We start from the raw sequence: 27,492 nt of genomic DNA, 5'->3' as shown, positions 1-27,492 counted from the left end.
GAGCTGATGGCAGCCATGTTTCCTGGAGTAGCTTGACCTTGGCTGACTTTACACACGAAAATAGCACTGTTAGAAGTTCCAGGAGAAAGAGTACTGATTTAGTTCATTGTCCTGGCACACCTCTCTGCTGACATTTGGCACTGACATCCTTTTTAAAAGAATAAACAGTTTTGACACTGCACTGACATGTGGGATGTTCGGTAGCCTACTGTGTATGGCCTTCAGTTTCTTTGAGATGCTGAGGGGACAGCGTTAGTATGTATGTGCGAGTGACACAGTTAGTGGTAAGCACGGTTCATGCTTACTGTGTAGCTTGCTATCTCTAGTTAATGTTCCCTGGATTTTTTTCTGCTCGTATCTTAGTATTCATATTAAGAAGAGCAGCTTGTTCTTTTACACAGAACACTGTGTTGCTCCCCTGCTTTTTAAGGGTGCATTTGGAAGAGTGCTGGTTAACACATGGTTAAACTGGGGATCCAACTTTCTCACTGAGAGCTGCTGTTAGGCTGGCTTTCAAGTCAGTAATGTAAGGCGTGTAGTTAGTATGACCATTACAATTTCAAGGGCATGGCGTATCTTTTTCCTGTCTTATGTTTAGATTAGAGAGACTTTTGTTTCTTTGGAGCAAAGTGGGCAAATAGGATTTAGAGTATTATTAGAATCATTATATCACTGTCGTTGGTCCTGGGGTTGCCAGGCCTTTTCTGATTATCAGATGCAACAAATGACGTCCAATTTTATTGACCAGTTTGGCTTCAACGATGAGAAGTTTGCTGATCAAGATGACATCGGCAAGTGAGTATATTATTATGCTGGTTTTGACTATAGTCTCTGGAACTTCATTTTGTTTTCTTTTTAAGAGTGTATTTTGCTGTGGTTTTGGTGGTGACAAATACCAGCCTTCATTGGTGTGAAGCAGTTGGCCGTCAGACCTGTCTCCTGGTACCAAAATGTGTCTGAGTGCTCTTAAAAAGCCCCTCTGAGCAGTTTATATGGGAAAGCAGCAGCTAACCTTTCACGTGAAGCGTCCTGACTGGGCCAACATGAAAACGTACAGCTTGTGAGAGAATAAATACTAGCTCTGCTCTTAAAAGCTGTGTGTGATCAATGAGTTGGCTTTATTGGGGGACACAGAGAAAGTTATTTACCCCTCTGAATCAGTGTAGCAGAGAGGATGCGTTGCTCTACTTACTTTTACCTAGGAAGATGGCAGGAATCCGTGCCCCATTTCCTGTAGGGCAAAGGAAGGGAGGGGATTATAAATCTGCTTTTGTTTTTAAGGATGTAGCAGTTAAGATGTAAGAATGTGTCTTGGTCAAGTTTTATAAACAACAAAACCAAATGAAAAAACACAGCCAAACAAAAACTTATACACAAACTTCTCTGTTTTTTCAGTTCTAAGTGAACTGATGCCATAATGAGAAAAGAACGGGAAGAAAGATCTGAAAATGATACTGATTTAGTTAGAATTCATGGCTTGAGATGAAAGAAGATGGAGTTAAAAGAGAGCAAGATCATTACTTGATGATGGTTTGTAGAAGTGTAAAAAGGCAGTAAAACGTGAAGTCTTTGCTCTTCTGTAAGACGTGGTTTGTAACTGATGGTTACCCGAAACATGCACATGTCTCCCAAGAAGCAGAGCTGCCTTATTACACCATGTAGTCTGCTGGGAGGGTAGGTGAAGTTTAGATGGGTGAGAAAGTAGCTCAGGATGCTGTTCAGTGTGGCTAGAAGCAAGTGAATTTTGGCAAGGATAGGGGTTGGGCCTCCTTTGCGTAGTGCATGATCTTGGTGGAAGGAGGATGGCTCAGTAAGATCTTGAGGTATGTGGTAGGTACACTAAGTTTAATTTAGTTGTAGATTAACTGCCTTTTACTTTAAGATTATGCCTCTTGTGCAAGGATCAGTTGCAGTTTAAATTACCTGCTTACTGCAACTTGTAGCTAGGTGGTAGCTCCTGGGGTGGATGGGGGCAGCTCCTGTGGTAGTGCAGCCACATTTAAAACTTGGTCCTTTAGATCACTGCTCTTATACCCTGCTTGGTCTGTAACACAGTGAGGATTAGAGGAAGAGAGTGGCATGTGCTCTGAATTCACTGCTGTATGACCAGAGAACATGTTAACTCTTCTGATAGGTTGTCCCACCTCTTTCTATGTTCTCGCTTCCCCTGGAGATTTGGTTTGCCTAGTGCTACTTCTGGTGTAAGCCATATCTGTAATTAGTTTGGTGACACTGCTGTAAAGTTTGATACATGATGTGTGAAGCCTCCAAGTTAATGTGCAGCTTGGGGGGAAAAGGTTTCATTTGCATTGAGAAATTAGTTGACAAAAAACTAGCTGTTCAGTATTGTCTTCAGCAAACCAAAGCTGATGTTAGTTTTTTTCATTAAGGACCTTCTGTAGAGCACTGAAATCAATTGTCAGCTAAAAGAGCTGCTAACGAGAGATCTCAGAGCATTTCCATAGAGGTGGATCTTTACAATACTTCACAGCTAATAAAAACCACCAGGCTTCCTTGATGTGGAATTTGTGTGTTTTCTTTCACATGTCTCTTTAGGTTTCTCACTTTCATAACGTAATGATGTAAGTAAGGACTTATGAAAATGGCACGTCCTCTTGTCATAACACCATCTTTTCTTAGTGTATTTCATGCATCATTTTCTTTGCAGTGTTTCTTTTGATCGGGTCTCAGACATCAACTTTACCCTCAATACGAATGAAAGTGTAAGTATGTATTCCTGTACCTGCCGAAGAATTACTGTCTCTTAAACTTCTGAGTGGCCATTAAGTATCGTTGGTGGCTTTTGTTTATTCTTTTATGATGTATATATTATCTTGGGAAAGTAACTACGCCTAATTCCTGCCTTGTGAGGATTTTCTGGTTAGATTGCTTCATTGCTGCTCTTTATGGTTAGTACTAAGCAACCAATGCTAATTTGTGTGTCCAGGATCAAGAATAGGCTTGGATCTAATTAGTGCATTTTAAGCATAGAAACTGTTTCGTCATTCTGGCAAGGTAGTGGTGGCAGGAGTGAGGAGCAGAGGCTTCTGGCATATATACTGTACGTCAGCTGGGCTGAAGTGAGCCCTGCTACAGAAAGTAGAGCTGGAATCTTTGGTGGTGCAGCTCTGTGTCATTCCTATGTGCCATTCTGAATTGTGATGAAGCCTCCCAGCAGTTCTTGGATGAGTATGCTCGGTGTGTTGGCAGTTGAGTAACACAAGTTCTCGGCTTTTTTGAGAATCTTTAGGTTGTCAGTACGTTCTGGTTTTCCAGTGTTTGCTGTGAGGTGCGTTTTTCCCCCTCTATTTTAGGATTCTTTTCAAACTGATCATGTCTTTCCAGAATACTGATGCAGAATAATTAATGATAAAGAGATTTTTACATTTTTCCTATATTTAGGGCAATATAGCATTGTTTGAGGCATGCTGTAAGGAGCGGATACAGCAGTTTGATGATGGTGGTTCTGACGAGGAAGACATCTGGGAAGAAAAACATATTGCATTTACACCAGAGTCCCAGAGACGTTCCAGGTAGGACATTTGTGTTTAGCACTGTAGCAAGCCCTGAGTCCATGTTCTGGCTCAGGTTGGCTGTTTGCACAGGCTGTCCAGCTTAACTGTCCATTTCCGTTCTTCAGGGAAGCTAGTAGAGGGATAACTATAGTGTTTTTGTTCCAGCCTTAGTTTGCTTAAGATTGCTGTCTGACTGCTCAGTTCTTCCTGCTTCTCAGCTTTTGCAGCTTAACTCCTTTTTCTTTCCCTCAGCTCTTAATCCTGTCAGCCATTCTTGCCTTAGACAAGGCAGTCCAGTCCAAGGCAGTCTCTTACCTGTGTAGGCAGACCTTGTTATCCTTTCTACAGTGCTGCTGTGATCAGTGTCCACCTCCATTGCCATAGTTGCCCCTATTCGTACTGCAGTTGTGGATAAAACCGTATAGGCAGCTGCACTGAGGGAAAGGAGCCCCCAAAAATCAGGGGCTGATTTTTCATCCCAGGATAGCTTTGGCTTTTCTACCTCTCTTGTGATTAGAGTCCCAAACCTGTGTGCTTTTTCCGTTGTGGCCTTTGGAGTGCCTGGGGCTAATTCCTCCTGCCCACGAGCAGTTATACTCTGTATGTTGGTGTTGTGCATACTTAGATGTTGTGTTTCAAGGATGTGCTTAGTGTGTCATTACCTAACTGTTAATGTTGGTTGTGCTCACCAGGAATGGAGAGTGACCTTTAGGGTTCGAATACTTCCGTAAGTGGACAGATAGGAAAACATTTGGGTTTGTTTTCAAAATAAATGGTTGTCTTACATCGGTCTTGAAGAGAGTTTTACATTTCAGCGCTTCTGTGTGGTGTATGGAGATAACCTAATTCCTTTTTCCTCCCTTCTGTGTGGTAGGAGTGAAGGTTCTCTTTATTTTGACTTGCAAACAGAGGGAGGAAAAAACACCTATTTACATGACCCAACTGGAAAAGCTTTTAAACTTCGGTTTGGTTTTTTTTTGGGGGGGTGCAGAAATAAGGTGCATGCTGACAGCTAATGAGTTATACATCACTTAATCTATCAGCAACGATAGCTGTAGTTCTGTCAAGCCTTAAACTCTGTAATATTCTTTTGTGCCCAAGATCCAATCCCATGTAAACTCTCTCTCTGTATTTTAAGTTCGGGCAGTACGGACAGCGAAGAAAGTACTGACTCTGAAGAAGAGGATGGGACAAAACAAGATTTGTTTGAATCGCATGCCAATACAGAGGACAAAATGGAAGTAGACTTAAATGAACGTATGTAGCTTTTCTCCCAACTGCTTGGAATTACAGGAAAGTGCTGCATTTAGCAGAGTGTCGTTTTGTAGGAGTTTTCCTCTTAATATTTTTTTAATTCCAAGTATCTTAAAGTAATCTCTCTCACTGTCAAGACTACATGCAATAAAGTATGTGAATACTGGCAAATTAAAATTCCTTACATGTCCCGTGTCAAGTTACTGCAGTCTAAAATTCATCTCTGTTCTCTTCAAGAGAGAAAACTGAGTACAAGTCAGAATGGGAAAAATGAAAATTCATTTACACACCTCATATGCTTGCAAACCTGATAGGCTGTTAATCTCTGAACATAAAACGTGGTTGTTCTTACTGGAAGTTTTTCAGACCAACGTTTTGCCCTAAAGTGTTCTTTTAAAACCCATTCTACAGACAGCAAATGGATTTAGATGGGTGTAGTTTCATATGTGAATAATCTTGTTTGCAGTGTGTATCTCTGGGCTCTTACATGGAAAATTAACTGTTGTATTTCACAGTCAAGTTGCAAACTAAATTGGCTTTACTTAAACTGGCAACTTGTAGGCAAAAACCCTGTGTTTATCTAGACTGTAAGGAATTAAAAATTAAAATAGAAGGAATAGTTAAGGGTTTTCTTTTCTTTTGTCAGATTGGTGTCGTTGGCATCTGTGTGTCAAACAAGTTTTGATCCATGTGGGTCTCCTCCCATATCTGCCTGGGTTGGAATTTCTAATTGCTAGTCAGAGCTTCCTTTTCAGCCTGTTTTTTTGTATGTAAGTGTTAATGAAGAAAATGTTTCCCTTGGGTAGGTGAAGTATTTTGAATTGACCTATCCTAAATTAGATGCTTTTAAGTCCAGGTTGCTCCAAAATTTAATATCCCAGTAAATATCTTAAAGTTATTAGAGGTCTTAAGCTTTTCTGAAACTTAGCAGTGCTGCTAATGCATGAGATATTAGAGCCTGCCTGTATCTACGTTGCCTTGCTCATTTTCTTTGTAGAGGAAAATGTGCATAGGAAGCTGAAGGAGGGATGAAAAACCTTAGGGTGTTGGGTTTTTTGAAGTGTAAGCATTGAAAACACAACAACTGTTAATGTTGGGTAAAGGAATAAAGTGGAACTGCGCTTGTGATCTAATATGGTGTTTGTGTTCCTCAGATTAGTGCTGTTGGGTTTTCTCAGATCACTGAGAGTTACCGTTTTTGAAGTTCTGCCTTCCTAGCAGAATTTCTCTTAGAGAATGCATTCACATTTTAGCTATGTAGAGAATTCATCTGCATGTGCTTTAAAATATAGTTGAGAATTTTGCTGCTCTTTTTGTAATGTGCACGTAGGAGAGTCAGTGAGTTAGGCATATGTTCATTTGCGTTCCTTAAATTGGTTCCTAATGAATCTGCTGATTGGCTTTCTAGCACCAAATTGGTCAGCTAACTTCGATGTACCCATGGAGACTGCGCATGGTACCAATCTGGATTCTGTTGGGTCTGACGTGTGGAGTACAGAAGAGCCTATGCCAGCAAAAGAAACTGGCTGGGCTTCTTTTTCAGAGTTCACGTCCTCTTTAAGGTGAGAACAGTAGTGGTATGGGGCAAGTTCAAGTGCTGTTCAGTATGGTTGGGGTGTACCTCTCTACCCAGGGCTGTGTTGGAGATGTTCTGCTAGTCATGCAGCATGCTGTGTTCAAAAGACTCCATACATTATGCTATAGTATGATATCTTCATGTGATCAGTTTACACCATAGGCTTTTATAGTAAAAATGGATTCTAAAGGGTCATTGTTTTAGTGGACTTTCAAAGAATATTTGTGTGCTTGAATATTGTCACTGCCCGGAAGTGTGCTGTGACTTCTTTAGTATAGGCTGAACTCAAGGAAGACGTGACTGTTGAATGTGAAAGCCATAAAATGTTGATGATAATTCTGTTTTGTCAACGCTATAAACAAATTCTGTTGTTACTCACAGAGTTATGTAGCTCTGCTGTCTGGAACAGGCATTTCTATACTATTTTGGCCATAGATGATATACACTTTCTTCTCTTGGAGTGACCAGTATGTCAGAAATAGTAGAGGTCCTCTTTGTGAGTACCTAATCATCCCTATAGATGTATAATTGGACTTGCCATATGCTAGCAGTCCCATCTACAAGAAAGGCCGTAAGGAAGATCCGGGGAACTACAGGCCTGTCAGCCTGACCTCGGTATCAGGGAAAGTTATGGAGCAGATGATCTTGAGGGAGATCACACGATACGTGCATGGCAACAAGGGGATCAGACCCAGCCAGCACAGGTTCACCAGGGGCAGGTCGTGCTTGTCCAACCTCATCTCCTTCTATGACTGGGTGACCAGACAGCTAGATGAGGGAAAGGCTGTTGATGTAGTCTACCTGGACTTCAGCAAGGCCTTTGACACGGTCTCCCACAGTATTCTCCTGAGGAAACTGGCAGCCCGTGGTGTGGACAGGTTCACTCTTCTCTGGGTGGAGAACTGGCTGGAGGACCGTGCCCAGAAGGTAGTGGTTAATGGAGTTAAGTCCAGCTGGCGTCCTGTTACGAGTAGTGTCCCCCAAGGGTCAGTTTTGGGGCCCATCTTGTTTAATATCTTTATTGATGACCTAGACGAGGGAATTGAGTGTACCCTCAGTAAGTTTGCAGATGACACCAAGTTGGGAGGATGTGTCAAACTGCCTGAGGGTAGGGAGGCCCTTCAGAGGGATTTGGATAGGCTGAACAGCTGGGCTGAGCTCAATGGGATGAGGTTCAATAAGACCAAGTGCCGGGTCCTGCACTTTGGCCACAATAACCCCATGCAATGCTATAGGCTTGGGGCAGAATGGCTTGAAGAATGTAGAGAGGAAAAGGACCTGGGGGTGTTGGTTGATGCTCGGCTCAACATGAGCCGGCAGTGTGCCCAGGTGGCCAAGAAGGCCAACGGCATCCTGGCCTGTATTAGAAATAGTGTAGCCAGCAGGAGCAGGGAGGTGATCATCCCCCTGTACTCAGCTCTGGTGCGGCCGCACCTCGAGTACTGTGTTCAGTTTTGGGCCCCTCACTACAAGAAGGACATTGAGGCCCTGGAGCGTGTTCAGAGAAGGGCAACAAAACTGGTGAGGGGTCTGGAGCACAAGTCTTATGAGGAGCGGCTGAGGGAGCTGGGATTGTTTAGTCTGGAGAAGAGGAGGCTCAGAGGAGACCTTATTGCACCACTTCCTGAGGGTGGGTTGTGGTGAGGAGGGGGTGGGCCTCTTCTCCCTGATAAATAATGACAGGACGAGAGGGAATGGCCACAAGTTGCGCCGGGGAAGATTTAGATTAGACCTGAGGAAACATTTTTTCTCTGGAAGAGTGGTCAGGCACTGGAATGGCCTGCCTGGGGAGGTGGTTGAGGCACCATCCCTAGCGCTGTTCAAGAAGCGTTTAGATGAGGTGCTAAGGGATTTGATTTAGTAGTTCAGTGGGTAGGGATGGTGATAGGAGGATGGTTGGATCTTGTAGGTCCTTTCCAACCTAATGTACCTACGAATCTATGAATTGGTCAAGAACTGAGTTCTTATCCTGTTAACAAATCCCTCTTTTTTGCAAACCCTGGGAGGTTTTGCATTAGGGAACTGCTGTTTAGGCCTTAGCCAAGGCTCCGGGGAACTTGGTGTCATTCAGTTTCAGTAATGCTCTGGGCTTCCTGGCTTTGAAAGAACCAAATACAAGTTTCATTCTATAGTTTGTAAAATTTATTTTTCATTTTGTATTTGAAGCTCCACGGATTCCTTAAGAAGTAATTCTCCCGTGGAAATGGAAACAAACACAGAGCCAATGGATCCCTTGAGTGCAAATGCAACTGGTCTTGCAGCAGCACAGCTGGAAAGTGAGTACACTATCTTCAGAAATGCAAACAGATTGATTTCTAATACTTGTACCAAGGAAAGATCTCCCCAAACTATAAAACTCTGGATCCAGAGACCTCTCATTTGGCTCTGCTCTTCTGCTAGCCAATGAGAGTGACTTGTCAAAGAAATGCTGAAATTCAGTTTTCCTAGTTGGTATCATCTCTAAAAAGGCTGCATGTCATGAGCAGGGAAGCTAAATCTCTTCCGTTAGAGAAGCTGTATGCATGGCTGCTCTTAGCTGAGCTGGTGCCCAAGAATAGTGGCTGCCTCTGGTCACTTCCCGTGTGCAATAGACAGGTGGCCTCAGTGTGTTCAGATTTCCCTTTTTTCTTTCCAGATTATCTTCTCTGTATATGTGTACTCTGTTCTAAAGAGTTGATGCTCAATATGTGCATAACATGGGTTGCATATAACTCTTTGTAATCAAGGGTTCAAGAAGCACACAGAGCTGATAAAAAATAATCACCATTGTGATTGAATCGGCTTCTGTGCATGATCATGAAGTGGAAGCGTAACCGGGCACTTACTAAAGTTCTGATTTTCATGCAGCCCCAGGAAGTGTAGCTATGGAGGCCAGCTCAGATGGAGAGGAGGATGCAGAAAATGCAGACAAGGTAACGGAAACAGTAATGAACGGCAGCATGAAGGAGACGCTGAGCCTTACTGTGGATGCTAAGACTGAAACGGCCGTTTTCAAAAGGTGAGAGCTTACTTAGTGCTGCCTTCCCACTCTTGTTTTACACTGCTGCTGGTGGAACGTTGTCATCTAAAGAGTTACAAGGGATAATTGTATTGCAGTTGTCTCGAAACTTCATTCCCAATTAGTTACCAGAGTAAGATTGTCCTTATCAAATCTGCCTTTTCATTGCAAGATAAGCCCCGTTTGGTGCCTGATGCACATTATTATAATTGTGCAGTTGTAGATCAGAGACAAAGCTTTTTAAACTTGGCACCGAGAATTTGATTTGGAATTCAGTCTCTTGTGGAAGAGGTTGGGGGGAGAGATTGAAGGGCAGCTAGGCACTGCTCTTGAGAGTAATTAATCAGAGATTTGGGGTGATTAGTGGTGTGGGTGGTGGTGTCAGATCTATTCTAGTCTGCAGGTGGTATGCTAACTTGTTAATTTTGATATCTTTTGATACAAAGTGTTAGAGTTTGATATATGTCCTTACATTGTGGTTATATTCTGTATAACATGTACAAGGATTGTGCTATTGGTGTAGAAATGATATCGGTTCCCATCTTGTATATCAAGTGTTAATTTTAATGATGAAATGTTTTTTTTAATTGGATGTCACTTCTTAGCACAGGGGCACAGAGGCTAACTAATCCAACCAATGATATTTTTGCCTGCATTGATGCTAGTTTTCCCCCCCCCCTCTGATCTTGACAGATCAGAGCATGCTATTAGCATTTTGCATTCAGCTCTCTTCTCGTTCTTTTTTATTTCCTAGTACCTGACTCTATTAAACTGTGCTGAAAAGAAGTTGACTGTATGTATTACGGACTGTAGAGCTGCTATCTTTCCAAAGAAAAAACTTCCCAATGTTAGTCTCTACGCTGTCCTTCATAAATGCATTTTACTTCTAGCTGTCCTCTTAGTAGATCAGTACAGTTGATTCTGGATGCTCTGGGAATTGAAATGTAACAGCTTTCAGTCACTCTTGTTTCCATCCTTTTGAATATCTAAGCAGTAAATTATAACTCAAATCGAGTGCCAAGAAATGCTTTTCCTTATGGGGGAGGGAGTGTTTCTGACTGCACAGCACTTATAAAATCAAGTGGCAGTTAGAGAAATTGAACCTCGGCAGCTTAGAGGAGCAGTGTGACTCTGGAGTGGTGTATCATGGAATCAGAATGACTTCTTGACTTAGTAAATGATGCATCTACTCTCCAGTTCATTCTGTATTTTAAATAATGCTTTTATATGCTCTGCACTTTCGTTGCTACAGTTCAGTCACAGTTGGATATCACTGGTGCTTTTACATTTAAGCAGCTTTAAATGACAAGTTCTGTGACTTCTCATAATAGTGCAGAAAATGAAGTTAATGTGAGTAGGCAGCGCGGGGTGGTGGTTACTGCCTGTCACCATGGGGTTACTTACCTGAGCTGTGGATCTCTTCAGCTGAAAGGAGAGAGGTGCAAAGGGAAGGAATGTGAGTCTGGGATCTTGAGTTGGGAGGGGGGAGATTAAATGTAGAAGAGAGCTGAAGGGCTGAGATCTTAAATGTGGACTGTTTTAAGTCCAGTATAGAGATAAGCAGCCTCATACTGGTCAGAGCTCACGTGACTTTCTTTAAACCTACTTTTAAATATGCTCAGACAGCAAATGGGAAGTAGATATTTTGTCCTGAGGAAATAATATTAAAAGAAAAAAATCAGTTTAGATTAAGAGTGGAGATCATACTCTGACTTGCGTATCTGGCAAAGTGGATACTCTCAGACTTACATTCTGTGTAAGTTTCTGCCAGCAGAAGATGATGGCAATTAAATTGGTGTGGAGGAGAAGAGGCATTGTAAGGACAGGAGCTGCTCTGTGGAGCTTAGTTCATAAGGGAGAATAAGAAGTTGAGAAGGAGAATGGAGGCTACCTCTTTTAAAATAGTTAATAAGTAAATTTAGAAAAGACCTGGTGCTTGTGGCATTTCAGACAGACACAGAGATTTGAGACAAATGAAGTAATGGGAAAATGGATCTCGGTGAGCATTCACAATGTAAAGACATAATTCTATAGGCTGCACAGATTGGAGGACTTGCAGGAGGAAAGGATTCTTTGAAAGAGAGAGGATCCATTGACAGGGGAGAAAGAGAAGTCAGCAGTGAATGCTACTAAATGCTCCTGACAACTTAAATAGACTTACTGCTGCAGAAAGCAACTCTGGTGTCTGTAGAGCTACCCCTGTGGGTGTGCAGTTAGCTTTGTACCTTGATGTGCTAATGGGGGCCTGAATAAGTGGGCTGAGGAGGGAAACCAGAGGGAGGGAAACTCTTATGCTTCTCTACAGTGACAAAACACGAGTGTGTTTCCCAGTGTGCGTGCACTGCTTTTTCACCAGACTGTTCATTGTCACATCTGGGAAGATGCTGCTGAGTTGAAGTAGAGCGAATGACGGTGTTGGTACTGCACAGCGCGTGCAGTGCTTCCCTGCCTGCTCATCAGCTGGCTGGCTAACAGGGGTGGTGCTGAGTTGGTGATTCTAACTGCTAATTGTTTTATGGACAGACTTTGTCGATGCCAATTTCTAAGGGGATCTTGAATTTCTTTTATACTTTCTTCCTTCTATTTTTGCAAACTTATGGCTTCAGAGTGTTGAAATCCTATCGGTATGTACAGCAAAGGATTGTAACCCCGACTGTTACCACTTCGGGCTTCACACACATCCCTTATTTACTTCCTGGTTGTATTTGTAATCGTATTTCCTGCATTTTTATCCAGTCAGTTTTTAATGGTTTTGAACGCCGGTGCCTTAAGTGTTTGTTAAGTCCAGAATCATATGCCTGATTGTCATATTCCAGTCATAACTTAAAATCCATCTGCATGTGAAACACCAAACCCTTCTCCCTGTTTTCTGCTGTTGCCTGAAATGTATTACAACTTAGAAATTAAACTTACAAATTAAACACCTTGTTTCCTTTCATGTAGTGAGGAAGGAAAATTGTCTACCTCGCAGGATGCTTCTTGTAAATACGTGGTAGAGGAGAATGCAGAAGTTGCAGAAGAGGCTCCTTCAGCTTTGCAGCCCACTAACAGCAGTCCAGAACAGAGGTAACTGCACTCAGGGATGCTTTCAATTCTCTAAGTAGCAGCTTGTGCATTTTTCTGTAGTAGAACTAATCTAAAGAGGTCTGAGTTGAGTTCAGTCTAAATGTGCACTTGCAGCTGTTGATAAGATTTTTACAGCTATATTGTCCCGCCATACTGAGATTCTTGAGTTGTCAGAAATGTATCTGCCTAGTATTATTTGACTTGCAGATATTGTTGTTAATATTCCCACTCTGTTTTGTTTTACGTATTGGTTCACGATGCAAACCTGATGATAATTATGAAAGCTACAGTTGAAAAATGAGAGATGAAAGTTGACGTAAGCCGGGGCTGCTGTTGTCGTGTGTTTACATTGCAGGACAGCTGCTGTGTGGAAGGGAAATGCCTTCAGTCATGCTTCTTTAATTGTGATCTAGTCAAATAATTGCCTCTGATTTTGAATCAGTTTCAGTTTGCACCTTTGTCTTCATGAGGTACTACTCTAAATACTTGTAGAGTCGGAGAAAAGTTCTCTGAGTACAGAAGTTGCTTGAAATAAAATTCTCTGGAGCAGTCTGCATTGCTTAACATATGTACTGGAGGAAAGAAATGTTTGGCAGGTTGGCTGCTAGTACGATTTGTTCTTAAATGCTCTATCAGTGAGGAATCTATAGTAGGTGAGAAGAATTCCACCCTTGAAAGTGGTGTTGGGTGAAAACCTTGCTCAGGGACTTAGGTCAGAGCGGTACCTGGCAGAGGCAGCTTCCAAATGCTGCTGTGGACAGGTAGGGGCAGTTCTGCACTGCTTTGTTCTCCTTCCTGCCAGGAGTCCCACGTGGATGGTACTGATCTCGTTGAAGGCAGAAGAGTGGCGGCACTCTTTACTTTCTAGTCAAGACAAAATTTTAAACTTTAGTAAGCTGGGATGTAGAAGATCGCTTGACACATAACAACATGACTCCACTGAATGTTTTGATTATACTTTATGGAAACTAAAGATGGAATTCTATTCAAAATCAGAGATTCTGTCTGGGGCTAGTTGGAGCAGGTATGTTTTGCATCCAGGACATGAGGTTACACTAAAATATTGCTACCTTATTTTGTGAGCCAGAGCTTTCTAGTCTGCATACATTCTATAAACTTAATCAAGAAATTTATTTCAATTGAGAAAAAAAATTCGGTCTTCCACGGCCTCTTTATCTAGAGGTACTGATTTAATCAATACAGTGTTTTTAGCAGTGCTAAGCATTGCACTGTAGGGAAGAGAAAAGCGTGCGGGTGCGAGGGGATTGCCTGCTGAGGAAAGATGCTCCTCTTAACCGACAGAGGGCTCTCAGAGCTAGCAGTTCCTCCGATTGCTTTCAGGTTGCAGGGAGTCTCAGGGAACTCCTTTCATTGAATGTGGCTGGCTTCAGCAAAGCTCAGTGCTTTCTCTAAAGGTGACTGTCACAGCAGATCCTCATATAAGTACAGAACAAATATGTAGATAAACTGAATTGTACTTTTGGGGCTCCATGCATGTGTGACTAGTGGGAGGAGTCCCCAGGTAGGTCTTTGGCTGGCGGCCTTAATAGTAGTCTCTGCTAGGAGCCCTTTTCTGTCGTGGATGTTTTGCAATTAGTACATAGTTGACTGCTCTCTGAACTGTCAGGACTCCTGTCCGTGCAGCACTTGTTTCTTACTTTCCAGGTTTCTCTAGAAAGTGTTTAACTTTGTCTAGTGCTGTCTGTCTTTTTATCTAATATGTACATATTTTTTCTTAAAAAGTGTTTTTAGTGCTTAGCAGCCAAAGACTTAGCTAGGGGGACTCCTGCTGGTCATGTGCATGTAGAGCACGGACCCAAGAGTGGCTTCTCTGTGATGTACACCATCAGAGAACAGGAGTTACAGGTAACTTTTCTCATGCAGTTCCAAATGGTATTTATATTCTTTAAAGGGAACTCCACATGTGTTCAGCAGACTTGCGCTAAATGGAAAATGAGATTTTTTTGCTATTGTTGCTTGAAATTCTTAATGTTTATATACACAACTGATTTGATGTCTTCATTCACATTACACCAGAGCAGCCCAGCTCACGTTTGCCCAGACTTATCTAGGACTGTATATACTGTTACCATTTTCACTTTTACAGGTTTGCTCTTTAACTTCTTCCGTACTTCATCATCCTTTCATGTTAACGGAATGAAGTTCAAAGTATCAGTGAAACAGCAGCTTATAAACTTAATCACCAAAGCAGTTGTCTTTCCTGTTATGTCTTTGCTGCTTATGCTGTCACATGTGAACTGAAGTATCCCAGTACCATCGTTTGTCTCACAGAGTAAGATGTGGAGAAGTCTCAGGAGCGTGCTGTTTATCAGAGCTTCTCTAGGGGAGAGATCAGCATCTACAGAGATCATTCAGTAACTCAGTAAAGATAAAACACATTTCACTGGTGTGCTGAGTTACTGTGGCTCTGCCAGACTAGGCAGAAGAAGCTCCGGACAGTGAGTGGGATGAGCACGTAATTAGCTCACTCCCTCTTTTTAACTCTGGAATTCTGTTCTGAAAAGTTTAATTATCCTTGCAGAAAAACATTGGGTTTTTTGGCTCTGCTGTGGGGTGAGTGTTAGAACCTTGTAATCCGAATTGGAAGAAATGTCACAGCCTTTGCTAGGGACAGCCTTGTCTGAGCAGAACTTCCCAAGTTGGAAGGGACCCACAAAAATCAGAGTCCAACTCCTGACTCCACACCAGGACTAAACCGTATGTTTGAGCATTGTCTAAATGCTCCTTGAACTTGGGGCCATCCCCACTGCCCTCTGGTGCAGAAGCTCACCCCAACACCCACACCCCCCTGACACAGCTCCATGCCGTTCCCTCGGGCCCTGTCGCTGTCACACAGAGCAGAGCTCAGCGCTGCCCTCCGCTCCCTGTGAGGGTGCGGCCACCATGAGGCCTCCCCTCAGCTCCTCTGCTCTGTGCTGAGCACACCTGGGCACAGATCACCTGCTCCTCACACACCTTGCCTCACAGACCTTTCACCATCTTCATAGCCCTCCTCTGGGTGCTCTCTAACAGTTTTCGTCCCGGTGTTGTGGCACCGAGAAGGCACCCAGTGCTGGGGCTGCAGCTGCACGGCCTCTCTGCCTCAAGGAATTCAACAGTTTTGTTTAATGTAGCACTGTCTGCAAATTTGGGCGTGTGAAAAAAAAAAAAACAAAGGATACAGCCTGTTTCTTGTACACTTACATCCTTTTTTGGCCTCTTAGGACTGATCAGCGCACCCTTTTAGGAGAGACATCTGTTAATGGCCCTGTATGATATGTGATGTCTACTGCCTTGGCTGAAGAAAATGAACTGATACCCGGGGGTTTGAGCGTTTCTTGAGGATTTCATCTAGAGCCCGTTGAAGCCAGTTACTGCTGCACTAATTTTGCAAGGGATCAGGACCAGCAACATTTATATTCTAGATTTTAAGACATTGTACAGAAATTCATAAGTGTAAAAATATTGCACATTGAGAAATACCAATAATTTTTGCGTATGTTTATATTGTATTGTTCTAATTAACGGGTGGCCTGTGAAATAAGATCCTGCTACCCATGTAATGATGACAGTAGTGTTACTATAGTTACAAATGGCTGTAAGAATAGTTTTATAAAAAAAAGTGAATACACAAATCTAATGTATTTGAGACATAACTATTTGACGATTAGTGTGACCAAAGTATTTAGCAGTTTTTCATACATTTTTCACCTTGTAAAAAGAAGGAAAAAGAAAAAAAAAACCACCAACAACAAAAAAAGCAACCAAAAAAACCATACCTGAATTCATGTTTCTTCCAGGTTGGCGAAGAGTTGTAGAACCGAAATGCCCTATAAAAGTTATTTTGGTTGTTTTAGCATACAAGTGATTTAAATGACAGTTTTGGTGTTCAGCATTTTACAACAGGTTTTTTAATTGGTAATTGTTTTCTGTATTGTTTAAAACAGATCAAAAAATGTAAGTCTATTGGTAGAGATTTTAAGTATTTATTGCTACAACTTAGTTGACAAATTGATGTTACTGTAAAGCCATATGTTCTGTTAAGTCTTGTTTGCTTGAAACAATACCTTCCAGGTGAAACACTAGAATATTTGAAGTGCACATGGCTTGTTGTGTTAAGTGCTTCACCTGCCTTTTAACCCATTCACCATTTCCTTTACTGCCGAGCATTACACGACGGAACATTTCAGAACAATCTGCGTATTCGAAACGCTGTAATCCTCTTAGACAAGTCAATGAAATGCCCGTGCTGCTAATGGAATTACAGTACATGCATTTTAAAAGTATATAGTGTTCTTTTAATACAAATTTTGGCAGCAGAGCATGTTAATTGTTACTTTCACTGTACTGATCTGTGTGAGGCTTTCATTTGTATGTTCTAAACCAGTTTTTTTTCGCAGCTGGTTTGTGTATATATATATAGTGATTATGGAAACTAATTCTGTGTAATTTATAATTTTCTATGTCAGTGTACAATTCCAACAGCCTTCTCAAACAAACGGAAGCAATATTCTGTATATTGCCACCTTGTCTGGTGAAAGGGTTAAAGTACTTCACCTCCTGCACTTTTAGATGCGAATCCATTTTTATTTCTGTAATAATTATATTCATTTATTTTTACATCATTTGTTTTCCTGACCAGTATTTAAAGCCAAAAGGATATTCTAAACAATGGCCAATGATTTATTTTAGAAAGCGTCCCAAGCAACGTGCCTAAACATTACATTGCATACAGAAATAAAAAAAAAAAGGAAAAAGTATAATGGCATTGCACTTATTGCTTCCTGTCTTGCACTTTTCACAGCAGATTTTAGTAGCGACTTGTTGCGAGCTCAGCAGTTGTGTGGAAATGGAGAGAGAAAAACAGTGATAGATGGAATTGGAAACGATGCTTGCCTTTTTGTTTGTACCTTACACGTGATGGAATTGAGTCGGTTTGTGTTGAAGTGCAGAATTGCTTTCTGATGCACCTTTGCCGAAAATGTTATCTGTTAATGCTAAGGTTGGCAGTTGTCCTTTCACCCTTTTCTAATCTGCTTTGGAAACAGAAATTGCAAGCCAGGTATAAATTCCACATGCAGGAGAGCAGTCCTTTCCAGTGAAGTGATTTGATCCCTTGCTAGCACGATGTGTTAACTTGTAACATAGCCAAGAAGAATGAAGGTGGTACTGGCAGCACGTCAGTCATTAACTGCATTATTTCAGCGCCGTCGCCTGCAGTTTGGTCAGGCCTTCTAGTTTGCCCTTCCCACTGGTAGTTCATGCAGGAGATGAAAATTGAAAAAGGAGTGTTTTGTCCCCTGTCCCTCAGTTCCTAACACGTGCTTTCAGGTGAGTAGAGACGTGATGGCGGTAAGTGCCATTTACTCCATCAGTGCAGTCTGCCTTCTGTCTAAAGGGTGCGTTGGAGATAAGGTAAGCCTACCTACTTTATGCTGATTGTGGTGGTCTCATGCCGAGCTACTGCTCTTGCTGTTAAGTTGGGAGGCGTGTTAAGCCTGGGATTGAACCTAGATTTGATGCAGTGAGCTTGTTCTGAGGTCTGTGGTGCGTTTTGCTCGCTAACTAGGAAAAGTTTATTACTCGTACTGGGAACCCGGAACTTGGAGGGAAAGCTTTGGTAGTGAAGGGATACCTTGGTCTGTTCTTGTTGCTTTTTTTCCTCACAGGCTTAGGAGGACTTGAACATACTCGGATTAATTGTTCTCAATGGCTCCGCTGCCCAGTTTAATCAGATTTGACTTGCCTGCAGTGAACTTCAGTTCTCTTGAAAGAGATTTTATTTGCAAGGTGGACTGACGTCCAGGTACCTTTGGACGGGTTTGACTTCCTGCAGTACTCTGTAGCAGTTAGCCAGTCGTAGCGAGCTGATTTCAACCTTGTTCCAAATGTGTGCATTGCAGCATTTCACAGTGCTCCTGGAAATTGGCTACAGGTGCAGTCACTGAAAACGGGGACACTGGTGGCAGTTAATGGGAAATGACAATGGGAGAGGCACTCTCTGACAGCAGGACAGCTGAAGTGATCTCATTAAATCCTTGTAAATGCAGCGCAGTTTAACCATGCTTTGGATTGAAGTAAGTTTCTCTTTCTACTCGTAAGCTTTTGCCTCTGCCTCTCAGTGGGTTCTGCATTGTCAGCTGCACGCTCCTGTGAAAACTCACTGTGACGTTCCCAATGAGGAGGTAAGAAAGACTTACTCAGGAAGATAAATTTTTCATAATGAACTTATATGCCTGTTGAAATTAGCTTTAATTTCCTTGGAGATTACTTTGTTTTGACGTATACTTTATTCAGTAAAGGAAGTATTTATTGTATATAACTGGCTATTAATAGACTTAAACAGATCATTTCTGGCCAGTAGTGCAATTCAGGATGAGTGCTTCAGGCTTTACTGTAGAAGCGTGTTGTTTCCCAAAAATCAGAATGGAAGTTAAAAGGTAATTTGAGAACAACAAGCCTTTTCTTTTTAGCTTTTGTCTTATTTTGTATCAGGTAAGGCTTTGACATCCTTCTGTGCCATTATTGGCAGAACTAAGGTTACAGCATGGAGAAAGCGTAAGCCCATAGAGTTAAAAAGATTCTTAGCATAAAAATAGAGGCATTAGACTTGTCTTCGTGGCATCATGGGAAGTTGCCATGTACTTCTTTCTCTTCTGCTACAGGCTAGAGCAGTGAAGAGAACCGAGCTTTACACGGTGCTCTGCTGGTAGTACTTTTCGATGTTTCTCTCTCCTGTAGGTGAGTCGGGGTTAGTGTCTGATGTATGTATTTCTTCATCTCTGAAGCAGTAGGTACTGTGCAAGATGAGCTCAGATTACCTTTAGTCCATCAGCCTGGCCTTAGCTTAACGTAATGCCAATTCCAGGTCCTACTTTGGGAGGGGTGTTCTTCCTCACTGTGGATTTCGTATGAGTGCTGGTGGGTGCCTTTCCTGTGATCTGTGTTCACGTCTCAAAATCTTGATTCTGAAGACTCTAACTTAAGTTGCAATTGTCTGTTCCTTATGTGATGTGCAGTCACTCAGTTGTGAGACTCAGCTTGTCCTTTCACTCAGATTGACCCGAGTTTCACACTGTTACAGTCTGTGAATGATTGTGTTGGTGGTCGGGTCTCAAGAAGTCATAGCGTTGCCTCATCTTTTTCCAACGGCACCTGAACCTGTTATTTACAGATATGCCTGGGCTGCCTTTGAATTCCAGCATGTGTGACTCTTCCTGCTTTTGTTGCTGGGAAGAAATGTGTGTGACAATGGTCAGGGTCTTCCCTTCCCCCCTTTATCTAAACCGGTTTTCTGTTACAGGACACAGTTTCATTTTGAGTAGTGGGGTTAGACTGCTTCGTTTGCTGAGGTCTTGAGGCCTGATGACCCTTTTTCCTTATGCCAAACAAATATATGTGGCTGGAAAATCATTCTTGGTTGCTTGTTTTTTTTCCTATTGGAAGATCTGAAGTGTTGAGCATCATCTTGTGGTTCCTGGATGAGACAGTGAGATGAGATAGTGATTTCCATTACGAGTGGTGTCCCCCAAGGGTCGGTATTGGGGCCCATCTTGTTTAATATCTTTATTGATGACCTAGACAAGGGGATTGAGTGTACCCTCAGTAAGTTTGCAGGTGACACCAAGCTGGGAGGATGTGTCAAACTGCCTGAGGGTAGGGAGGCCCTTCAGAGGGATTTGGATAGGCTGAACAGCTGGGCTGAGCTCAATGGGATGAGGTTCAATAAGACCAAGTGCCGGGTCCTGCACTTTGGCCACAATAACCCCATGCAGTGCTATAGGCTTGGCCAGAATGGCTTGAAGAATGTAGAGAGGAAAAGGACCTGGGGGTGTTGGTTGATGCTCGGCTCAACATGAGCCGGCAGTGTGCTCAGGTGGCCAAGAAGGCCAACGGCATCCTGGCCTGTATTAGAAATAGTGTAGCCAGCAGGAGCAGGGAGGTGATCATCCCCCTGTACTCAGCTCTGGTACGGCCGCACCTCGAGTACTGTGTTCAGTTTTGGGCCCCTCACTACAAGAAGGACATTGAGGCCCTGGAGCGTGTTCAGAGAAGGGCAACAAAACTGGTGAGGGGTCTGGAGCACAAGTCTTATGAGGAGCGGCTGAGGGAGCTGGGATTGTTTAGTCTGGAGAAGAGGAGGCTCAGAGGAGACCTTATTGCACTCTACCACTTCCTGAAGGGGGGTTGTGGTGAGGAGGGGGTGGGCCTCTTCTCCCTGATAAATAATGACAGGACGAGAGGGAATGGCCACAAGTTGCGCCGGGGAAGATTTAGATTAGACCTGAGGAAACATTTTTTCTCTGAAAGAGTGGTCAGGCACTGGAATGGCCTGCCTAGGGAGGTGGTTGAGGCACCATCCCTAGCGCTGTTCAAGAAGCGTTTAGATGAGGTGCTAAGGGATTTGATTTAGTAGTTCAGTGGGTAGGGATGGTGATAGGAGGATGGTTGGATCTTGTAGGTCCTTTCCAACCTCATATACCTATGAACCTATAGCTAGCATGAGCCTAGTGGCTCTGTCTGCTAAAATTGATGTGTCTACACGTCCTAACTTTACACCTCATTAATCACTTGCTTGGTTTAAAAAAATGTTAATAAGAAATAGAGATGGAGGTGATTCTCCTGTAATCTCTGCTAAACCATCATTAAGATGTGATTTCAAATGAGAAGGGTTCTGCTCTGGAGAGAGCTGTACAGGACTTGTGCACATTGATCAGCCAACATTCAAACGAGAAGGGGTTGTAACTGAGTCTTGAGGTGCTGATACATCTACAGAATCTCATTCTTTTGTTTTTCTATAGTCTGCTCAGAATGATGAAGCTTGACAAGCTGAATGGAGTGTGCTCTCTCGTTTTTGAGGCCAACTTCAACTTATACTTTGGAGCCTTTTTGTTGATGTCTTTATGGCTTCCCAGAAACTTAGGCAGGAGATCGAATTTCCAGTATTGGTGACTGCAACAGCACTGTTGATTTCATCTATAAACTTGTACTGGTGCTGTTAACTGTATGCTGCATTGAAACTTCCTTGATTCATCATCAAAATGGTTGATTTAGCTGCTTCAACTACTGTCACCAGCACTATTCTCAGGAATACACAGACAGGTTTACTGCGTGGCTTTGAGTTTGGTGTTGCACAGGTGTGAACTGTTGTAGCAGCAGTGTGGGAAAGGCAGCGTGTGTGTGGTACAGCAAACTTCCAGGTGGTCTAAGGAATGGTCTAGTGCAATCCAAAGGAAGTTAACTCACCTGAGTTGTTGCCCACTGACCTTTAGGAGCGTTCTTACTCTTACAGTGGCTGCTGACTGTCCGTGCAGATGACGTGCTGGGCCTCTCCTGCCTCTGCTGTCGTGGTACGAATCTGTGTGCAAGGACTGCTCACTGCCTTCTTGCCATTTGTAGCAGCTGTAGATGAGATGGATAAAACATTGCAGTAAATAGCAGAGTACCTGCGAGAAGCGAAGGGGGGCAGTGCTCACTGTGTCAGTGCTGCTCATTTTAAGAGACTTGTATCCCTTCTGTGGAAGAGCTTTATCCCTAATTACTTGTAGGACATGAGAGAGCAGTACTGGAGATGAGTTTTTTTCTACACTCTAAAGGAGTTAATTACACTTAGGGGGACAGGTAAGTTCATTCCAGCTAATTACTCTTCTACTACAAGTAGCTCTGGCTTTTGTGGCAGTAAGAAGTCTGGACATGGTTGTGTTTGGCACACTCTTTTACATACAAGATCTCACAGAAGTTAGATTTAGGACAGTGCACAAAGACAGATACTGCAATGGAGTGGTAGAATTACAAAAAGTGATGCACTTGTGACATTTGTGAAGAAAGTGTTCCTTTTTTTCCTAGAGGTTAGATGCCAAATACAGGTGAAGACAGCTAAGGGAAAGGCACACGTGTGTGAAGCCAAAAGAGGCTCTTCACGCTTCTGTTCTGCAGCGCTGTAGCACAGATGATGGCGTTTCACTTTGTTCCTCCTGCTTCATGAGCCAGAACTTTGCCTCTCGCTGTATATGGAGAGCATTAATTGTATTAAGTAACTATTTTAATAGTTCTAAAATTCTGGTGTGACGTATTATTACATAAACTAAGGGGGCAGATGGAACAAATAATAATAATGAGCCATCGTTACACATATCTAGCATTAAAGTGCTGCAGAAAAAGGTTCAGCATCTTCAGCCTTTTCACATCATCAGCTCCCTGTGTGGGGGCCCTGTGTGGGGGCCCTGCTTGCACGTGACACGACTTTTGTTTCCAAACCAGAAGTTCAGTGCAGCAAATCCTTTTTTTCCTTTTTCTGTCTTTCTTCTTTTCCAAACATGGTTTGATTTCAGAATTGTAGTTTCAGATTGTTAGGGACCCACAAGGAGCACTGAGTCCAACCCCCGGCTTCGCACACGTACCCGTAAGTTATACTGGCTAGAACTGGCTGATACAGGTACCCCCATACCAAAACAATGATTTCCCTTAGCTCCTCAAATGCTCCTTACTCCTCTCCCCAGCATTTTGGTAATAAACTGACTCGGTATTTATGCTGGGGAAAATTAGACAAGAAATGTGTGCAGAGGTGAGCTGCAGAACTAGGGAACAGTTTCACGCTGTCAAAAACTGTAATAATTTGAACAGAGAGCACAGAAAGCCATGTGAACTCCAGCCATCGAGTGAGGATAACGGGGGAGAAGCACTTGTAGAAATTGCTGGGTAGCTGGTAGGTAATTGAGGGGAGGACAGAATCTCCAGCTAGGAAAAAAAGACTTGTGCAAGAAGGGCAGGATTGAACTTTGATCTCTGCAGCTGCATGTTGCAGCCCCTGGGTTCTTGACAGCGTGCTGTCTGTCTGTTTGGACCGACACAACAAATAATTGTTGCTCTGTTTGCTGCCAAAAGTTTGCCTGCAATAAATGGTGCAAAAGCCGCAAAGTTTGTGTTCCTGAAAACAATTCTTTTCAACTTTCCTAAATACATTTAAAATGCAACTTTTAGCTCAGTTGCTTTGCTGTGAAACACAGCTTGTGCTCTAAGCTGATTACAGGGGGTGTTCTGGTGCAGATGATCTGCACCCTGCAGGAGGGATGTTGGGCTCCACGCAAAAGAAGGAAAGTCCACTTTATCTGAAATCAGATACTTCAGAATGAGGGACTTGGGAATCCCTAATAAGATAGCAAAGAACCGCACGGTTCTTTACTTTCGAAAAAGAAAATAAACTTTTCTGTCGTCTATTGTAATAAAATAATCTTTGATAAAACAATATAGGACAGAACACCAATGCAGACAACAGACAAGTGATTTAAAACAGATGTGAAATTCCCTCTGTGTAGAAAATTATAGGCACTGGTGATGACATTAGACACGTATGACTAATCAGAGTTAATGCTTGCTGTTGCCAATTAGCCCTATTAGCACAAGCAATTTGAGCACAGGATGACATTACTTTAATTACTGTAAGCAGCTTGTTCATTTGTTGAGCAGTGTGCATTCAGAAAAGGGCTGCTCTGTCTGCAAATTAATCGTAACCTTCTTCATCATTGGAAATTCAGGAAAACCGAGGGAGGAAAGACTTCACCCCCAGAAAGAGGGGAAAAAAATGGGTGATGGAAGTCCGACAGCAATTTTGCTATTTTACTGCTATTCTTTTTTGATAAAAAGACAAAAGCTATTGTATGATTTCTGTCTGAAATCTGTATATGAGTGAGACAAAATTGCTGCCATTAGAGTTAAGGCAAAGACATTATGACCATTAGGTGGTAGCAATGCAAAAAGAAAAAAAGAAAAAAAAAAAACCCTCTTGTGAAGATGTACTGCAAAAATAAGGCTGAGCAGATCCAGAGGAGGGAAAAGGCTCAATAAGAAACCCAGAACTTATTCCCTGCTCTTTCACCACACTCCATTTTGTTACCCATCTGCACATGCTCTGGTTCTTCGGCACAGGGTGAGGAGCAGTGATGTTTTTGTGGCGCGGTGCCACACTGTGGAGTCAGGATGAGCATATTCCTGGCCAGCACCATCATCACTTCCGTCTCTGTACTGTGCTGAAGACCGTGCTGTGGATATCTCCACAACTGCATCCATGCATTAAAGGGCAGAGGTGTGGGCACAGTAGGGATCCAAGTGAAATGGCAGGAGCTCAGAAGGTGACTGATAGCATCTGACAGCTTCTGTGCGTCCTGATTTTCTTATTTGGTGGCAGTGGTTTCTTTCTTTGCCTTGGAAATGAGGACCCTTCCTGAAGGTTTCTTTTCTCTCAGTGCATACAGTATGCAGTGGTGCTCGTCAAAGACTGAGCTCACAGCATCAGTATTAAAACAGCTGTGAGACAAGGGTGGGGCTGAAAAGAAAAGACTGCTGCACCCTCCAGGCTGCAGGGAGTTACTTCGGTTCTTCTCGAGTTTCATAAACTTAAAGCCCACCACGTTTGCATCCTGATGGATACGAGCAGTACAAGGCACGTTTAGCAACAAATCAAACAATTTACCCATTCTTATTATTTTGCCACGGATAGAGTTAATTTTTTCCTAGTACTGCTATGGTGCTGTGTCTTGGATTTAGGCTCAGGCTGATGTTTATAACACCAGTGCTGTGGTTGTTGCAGGGCAGTGCTGCCACTGAGCCTAGGCACAAGGAGCGATGGGGAGAATGGGCTCGACTCTGCCGGTTCTCATGCTATCCCACAACTCTGATGTGTGCTGGCAGGCTTTAGCTTTTATCAGATTGCATTTGCGCAGACTGTGGGGCTCTTTTTAGAGGGCAGTCGTGGTGTGATGCTCATACTTAGGTGGATAGAAAGAAATAACATCAAAAGATACAGCATTGTTTTCTGTGCCCATTTTGTGACCCACAGTATTTCTTAGGCTAACGGAGCAGTCAGCAGCACACGAGGCTCTGCTTACCTAATGCCAGGTGCCTCGCTCACATCCATCACAAGTGCTTTTTACTCCATTGCACCCAGCTGCGCTGCTCCTGAAACAAATAAGGGACATTCAGTGTCATTGTATTTCCATAAAACTGATGCTCCTATTTCCTTAGCTCTTCTCCTTCCACTCTCCAGAGGCTTCCACCACCTTCTATAATATTAAAGCAATTTTCTCTGGCTCCATTCTTAAAGTAAAAAATATAAATAAGCTTGTGTTTTTCAGGCTCAACTATGCTATCTTGGGCAGAGCATCACAAGTGCTTTCCAAATGCAAGTACAGAGTAGACGAACGCTGGTAACAGCAGGTGAAAAGGAGAGCTCAAACACAGAGTGTGTGTAGATTTCAGAGCAACTGAGCGATTCTGAGCCAGCTGTTGAGTTTTTAATACCACGTTTGACCACGTTGTTGTCAAGCTATTTGCAAATGGTGCTGGCAGAGCAGCAGAAGCCAAGCCCTGCTCACGGGCACGTCCAGCTTGCTTTGTTCTTTAGTGTGCAGAATGCTGCTGCTTTTTGCAAGGAACAGCAGTGGCTGTCCTCTCTGGTGTTGTGTAAGGAGCCCGAGGGGCACTTAGCATTCGGCACAAGCAGTGTTTAGACGGTTCACTGTTGTGTAAGACTGTATTAGCCTAAACAGCAGCCTTCTGTCTCCCTTTCAGTGTAGTTCTCTCTCAGAAGACATCAGAAGCTCACCATCAGTAGAGCATCTGGATAGCAGCCTGTAACCTAAACTCATTTTAACGTTTCTGGGCTTCTCCAGACGCTGTCACTGTGAAGAAAGCGATCCCACCCCTCCTTTAGCTTTTAAAACCTGGCTGTCAGCTACCAGTGTCCCTCCCAGATCAGTGAAGGGCTGTGCCAGCATGAGCACAACCAGTGTGGAAGAGTGCACAGGGAAAGGCGAGCAGCTTTGTCCTTAAACCTGAAACAGAAGAGTGAAACTGGAAGTATCGGCTCAGTGCTGAGAAATGATTTCACAATACTGAATGAGAACAGTTGATAAAAGGGCAGATGAAGTTCTGTGTTGATGATTTCCAAGCAGTGTGCTTGGGGTTATAACACTGGTAACATACTGAGAGAAACTTACAGCTACCACAGCCACCACACTGAGCAGAAAATCTTGGAATTACCTTTTGCAAATAACGACCTTATGCTGTAGTAGTCAAAAAAGTGGAAGGATTTTAGACTTTACCGGAACCGTAAGGAACTCACCTGTTTGAATCCGTTTCTACTTGAATACTGCTTCCCCAGAAAGAATAAAAGGTACTGTGAACAACAGCAGAGATGGTCAAAGGTAAGAAACATACATATGTGGGAGTAATTTGTCCTCTGTGCTGCAAAAGGGGACTGAGAACAATTTTTTTCTCAAAAAAAATCACGAAGAGAAAATGATAGGTTTCCTACACAGCAAGAAATCAATTAAACTAAATTTTTCAAGCCACAGGTCTGTACGTGTGTATATAAAGCTTGGACAGGTTAAAAAGTGGTTAGATAAGTTGACGACAGCTAACAAAAACATCAGGCCTGCTTGCTACATCGGAATACCCTCAGCTCAGGGAGCTGCAGTTGGCAATGGGCGCTGCCAGGAGTGGGACCCCTCCGTTTCCTGCTTGAAAAAGTAAGCTCCCAACCAAATCCGTATTAGAAGGAGGTCTCAAAATGTAGAACATTTCTCATCTGTGTAAACAGCCCTGTGTATTGATCACAGAAATTCTGGCATAGTCGGACATTTAAAGTACAGATGGAACTTCTCTATCAGCTGGTCTCAGATTTATTAGATGAAATATGAATAGCATTCCAGCAGTGCCTCAAGCTAGAGGGAATGAGGCCTGCAGCACTACTTGATTATTACTGTATTTTCGTATACTATGTCTACACAGATAAAAATTGGTTTGGAAGTGGAAGCTGACTTTAAAGTCCTCTAATTCATCACTGAGATAGATACAGCCCTTTTATGTCTGTTGGTTGCTTTTGCCAACTGCAGAAGAGGAAATAATATTGTATTTTGTAAGTTAGAGCTTGCTGGCATGTGCCACTCCTTCCTTAATCTGAGTTCTGTAGCTGCTTAGCCTGAGTAATGCTGTGGCAACAGTAAGTTACCTGTGCCTGAATACAGACAGGTTGGCATTAACACTTATTTTTAATACACCACTTCTTACCTTTAATAATTAAAGTT

At 42.8% G+C, this 27,492-nt stretch overlaps 1 protein-coding gene across 5 annotated transcripts in view; it reads left to right on the top strand.

Moving 5' to 3' along the window:
* The window catches only part of PPP6R3 (protein phosphatase 6 regulatory subunit 3), a 49,552-nt gene extending 32,370 nt beyond the window's left edge, over positions 1-17,182 (top strand). For 4 of the 5 annotated variants that reach the window (XM_065755095.1, XM_065755094.1, XM_065755096.1 and 1 more), the window contains 9 exons: positions 698-795; positions 2,669-2,723; positions 3,403-3,533; positions 4,654-4,772; positions 6,178-6,331; positions 8,512-8,621; positions 9,193-9,343; positions 12,287-12,409; positions 15,634-17,182. In XM_065755095.1, the coding sequence (XP_065611167.1) occupies positions 698-795; positions 2,669-2,723; positions 3,403-3,533; positions 4,654-4,772; positions 6,178-6,331; positions 8,512-8,621; positions 9,193-9,343; positions 12,287-12,409; positions 15,634-15,685 (993 nt within the window). In that variant the 3' untranslated portion in view covers positions 15,686-17,182. The remainder of the gene's footprint in view (positions 1-697; positions 796-2,668; positions 2,724-3,402; positions 3,534-4,653; positions 4,773-6,177; positions 6,332-8,511; positions 8,622-9,192; positions 9,344-12,286; positions 12,410-15,633) is intronic. The other variant, XM_065755097.1, reaches the window with a different exon arrangement.
* Positions 17,183-27,492: the final 10,310 nt, after the last annotated feature.

This window comes from Cyrtonyx montezumae, unplaced genomic scaffold (assembly GCF_038088225.1).
Source record: "Cyrtonyx montezumae isolate F1298 unplaced genomic scaffold, pur_monq_1.0 scaffold_10, whole genome shotgun sequence".
Lineage (NCBI taxonomy): Eukaryota > Metazoa > Chordata > Aves > Galliformes > Odontophoridae > Cyrtonyx > Cyrtonyx montezumae.
The sequence above is the reverse complement of the archived record's forward strand: the minus strand, read 5'-3'. Positions and strand labels throughout refer to the sequence as shown.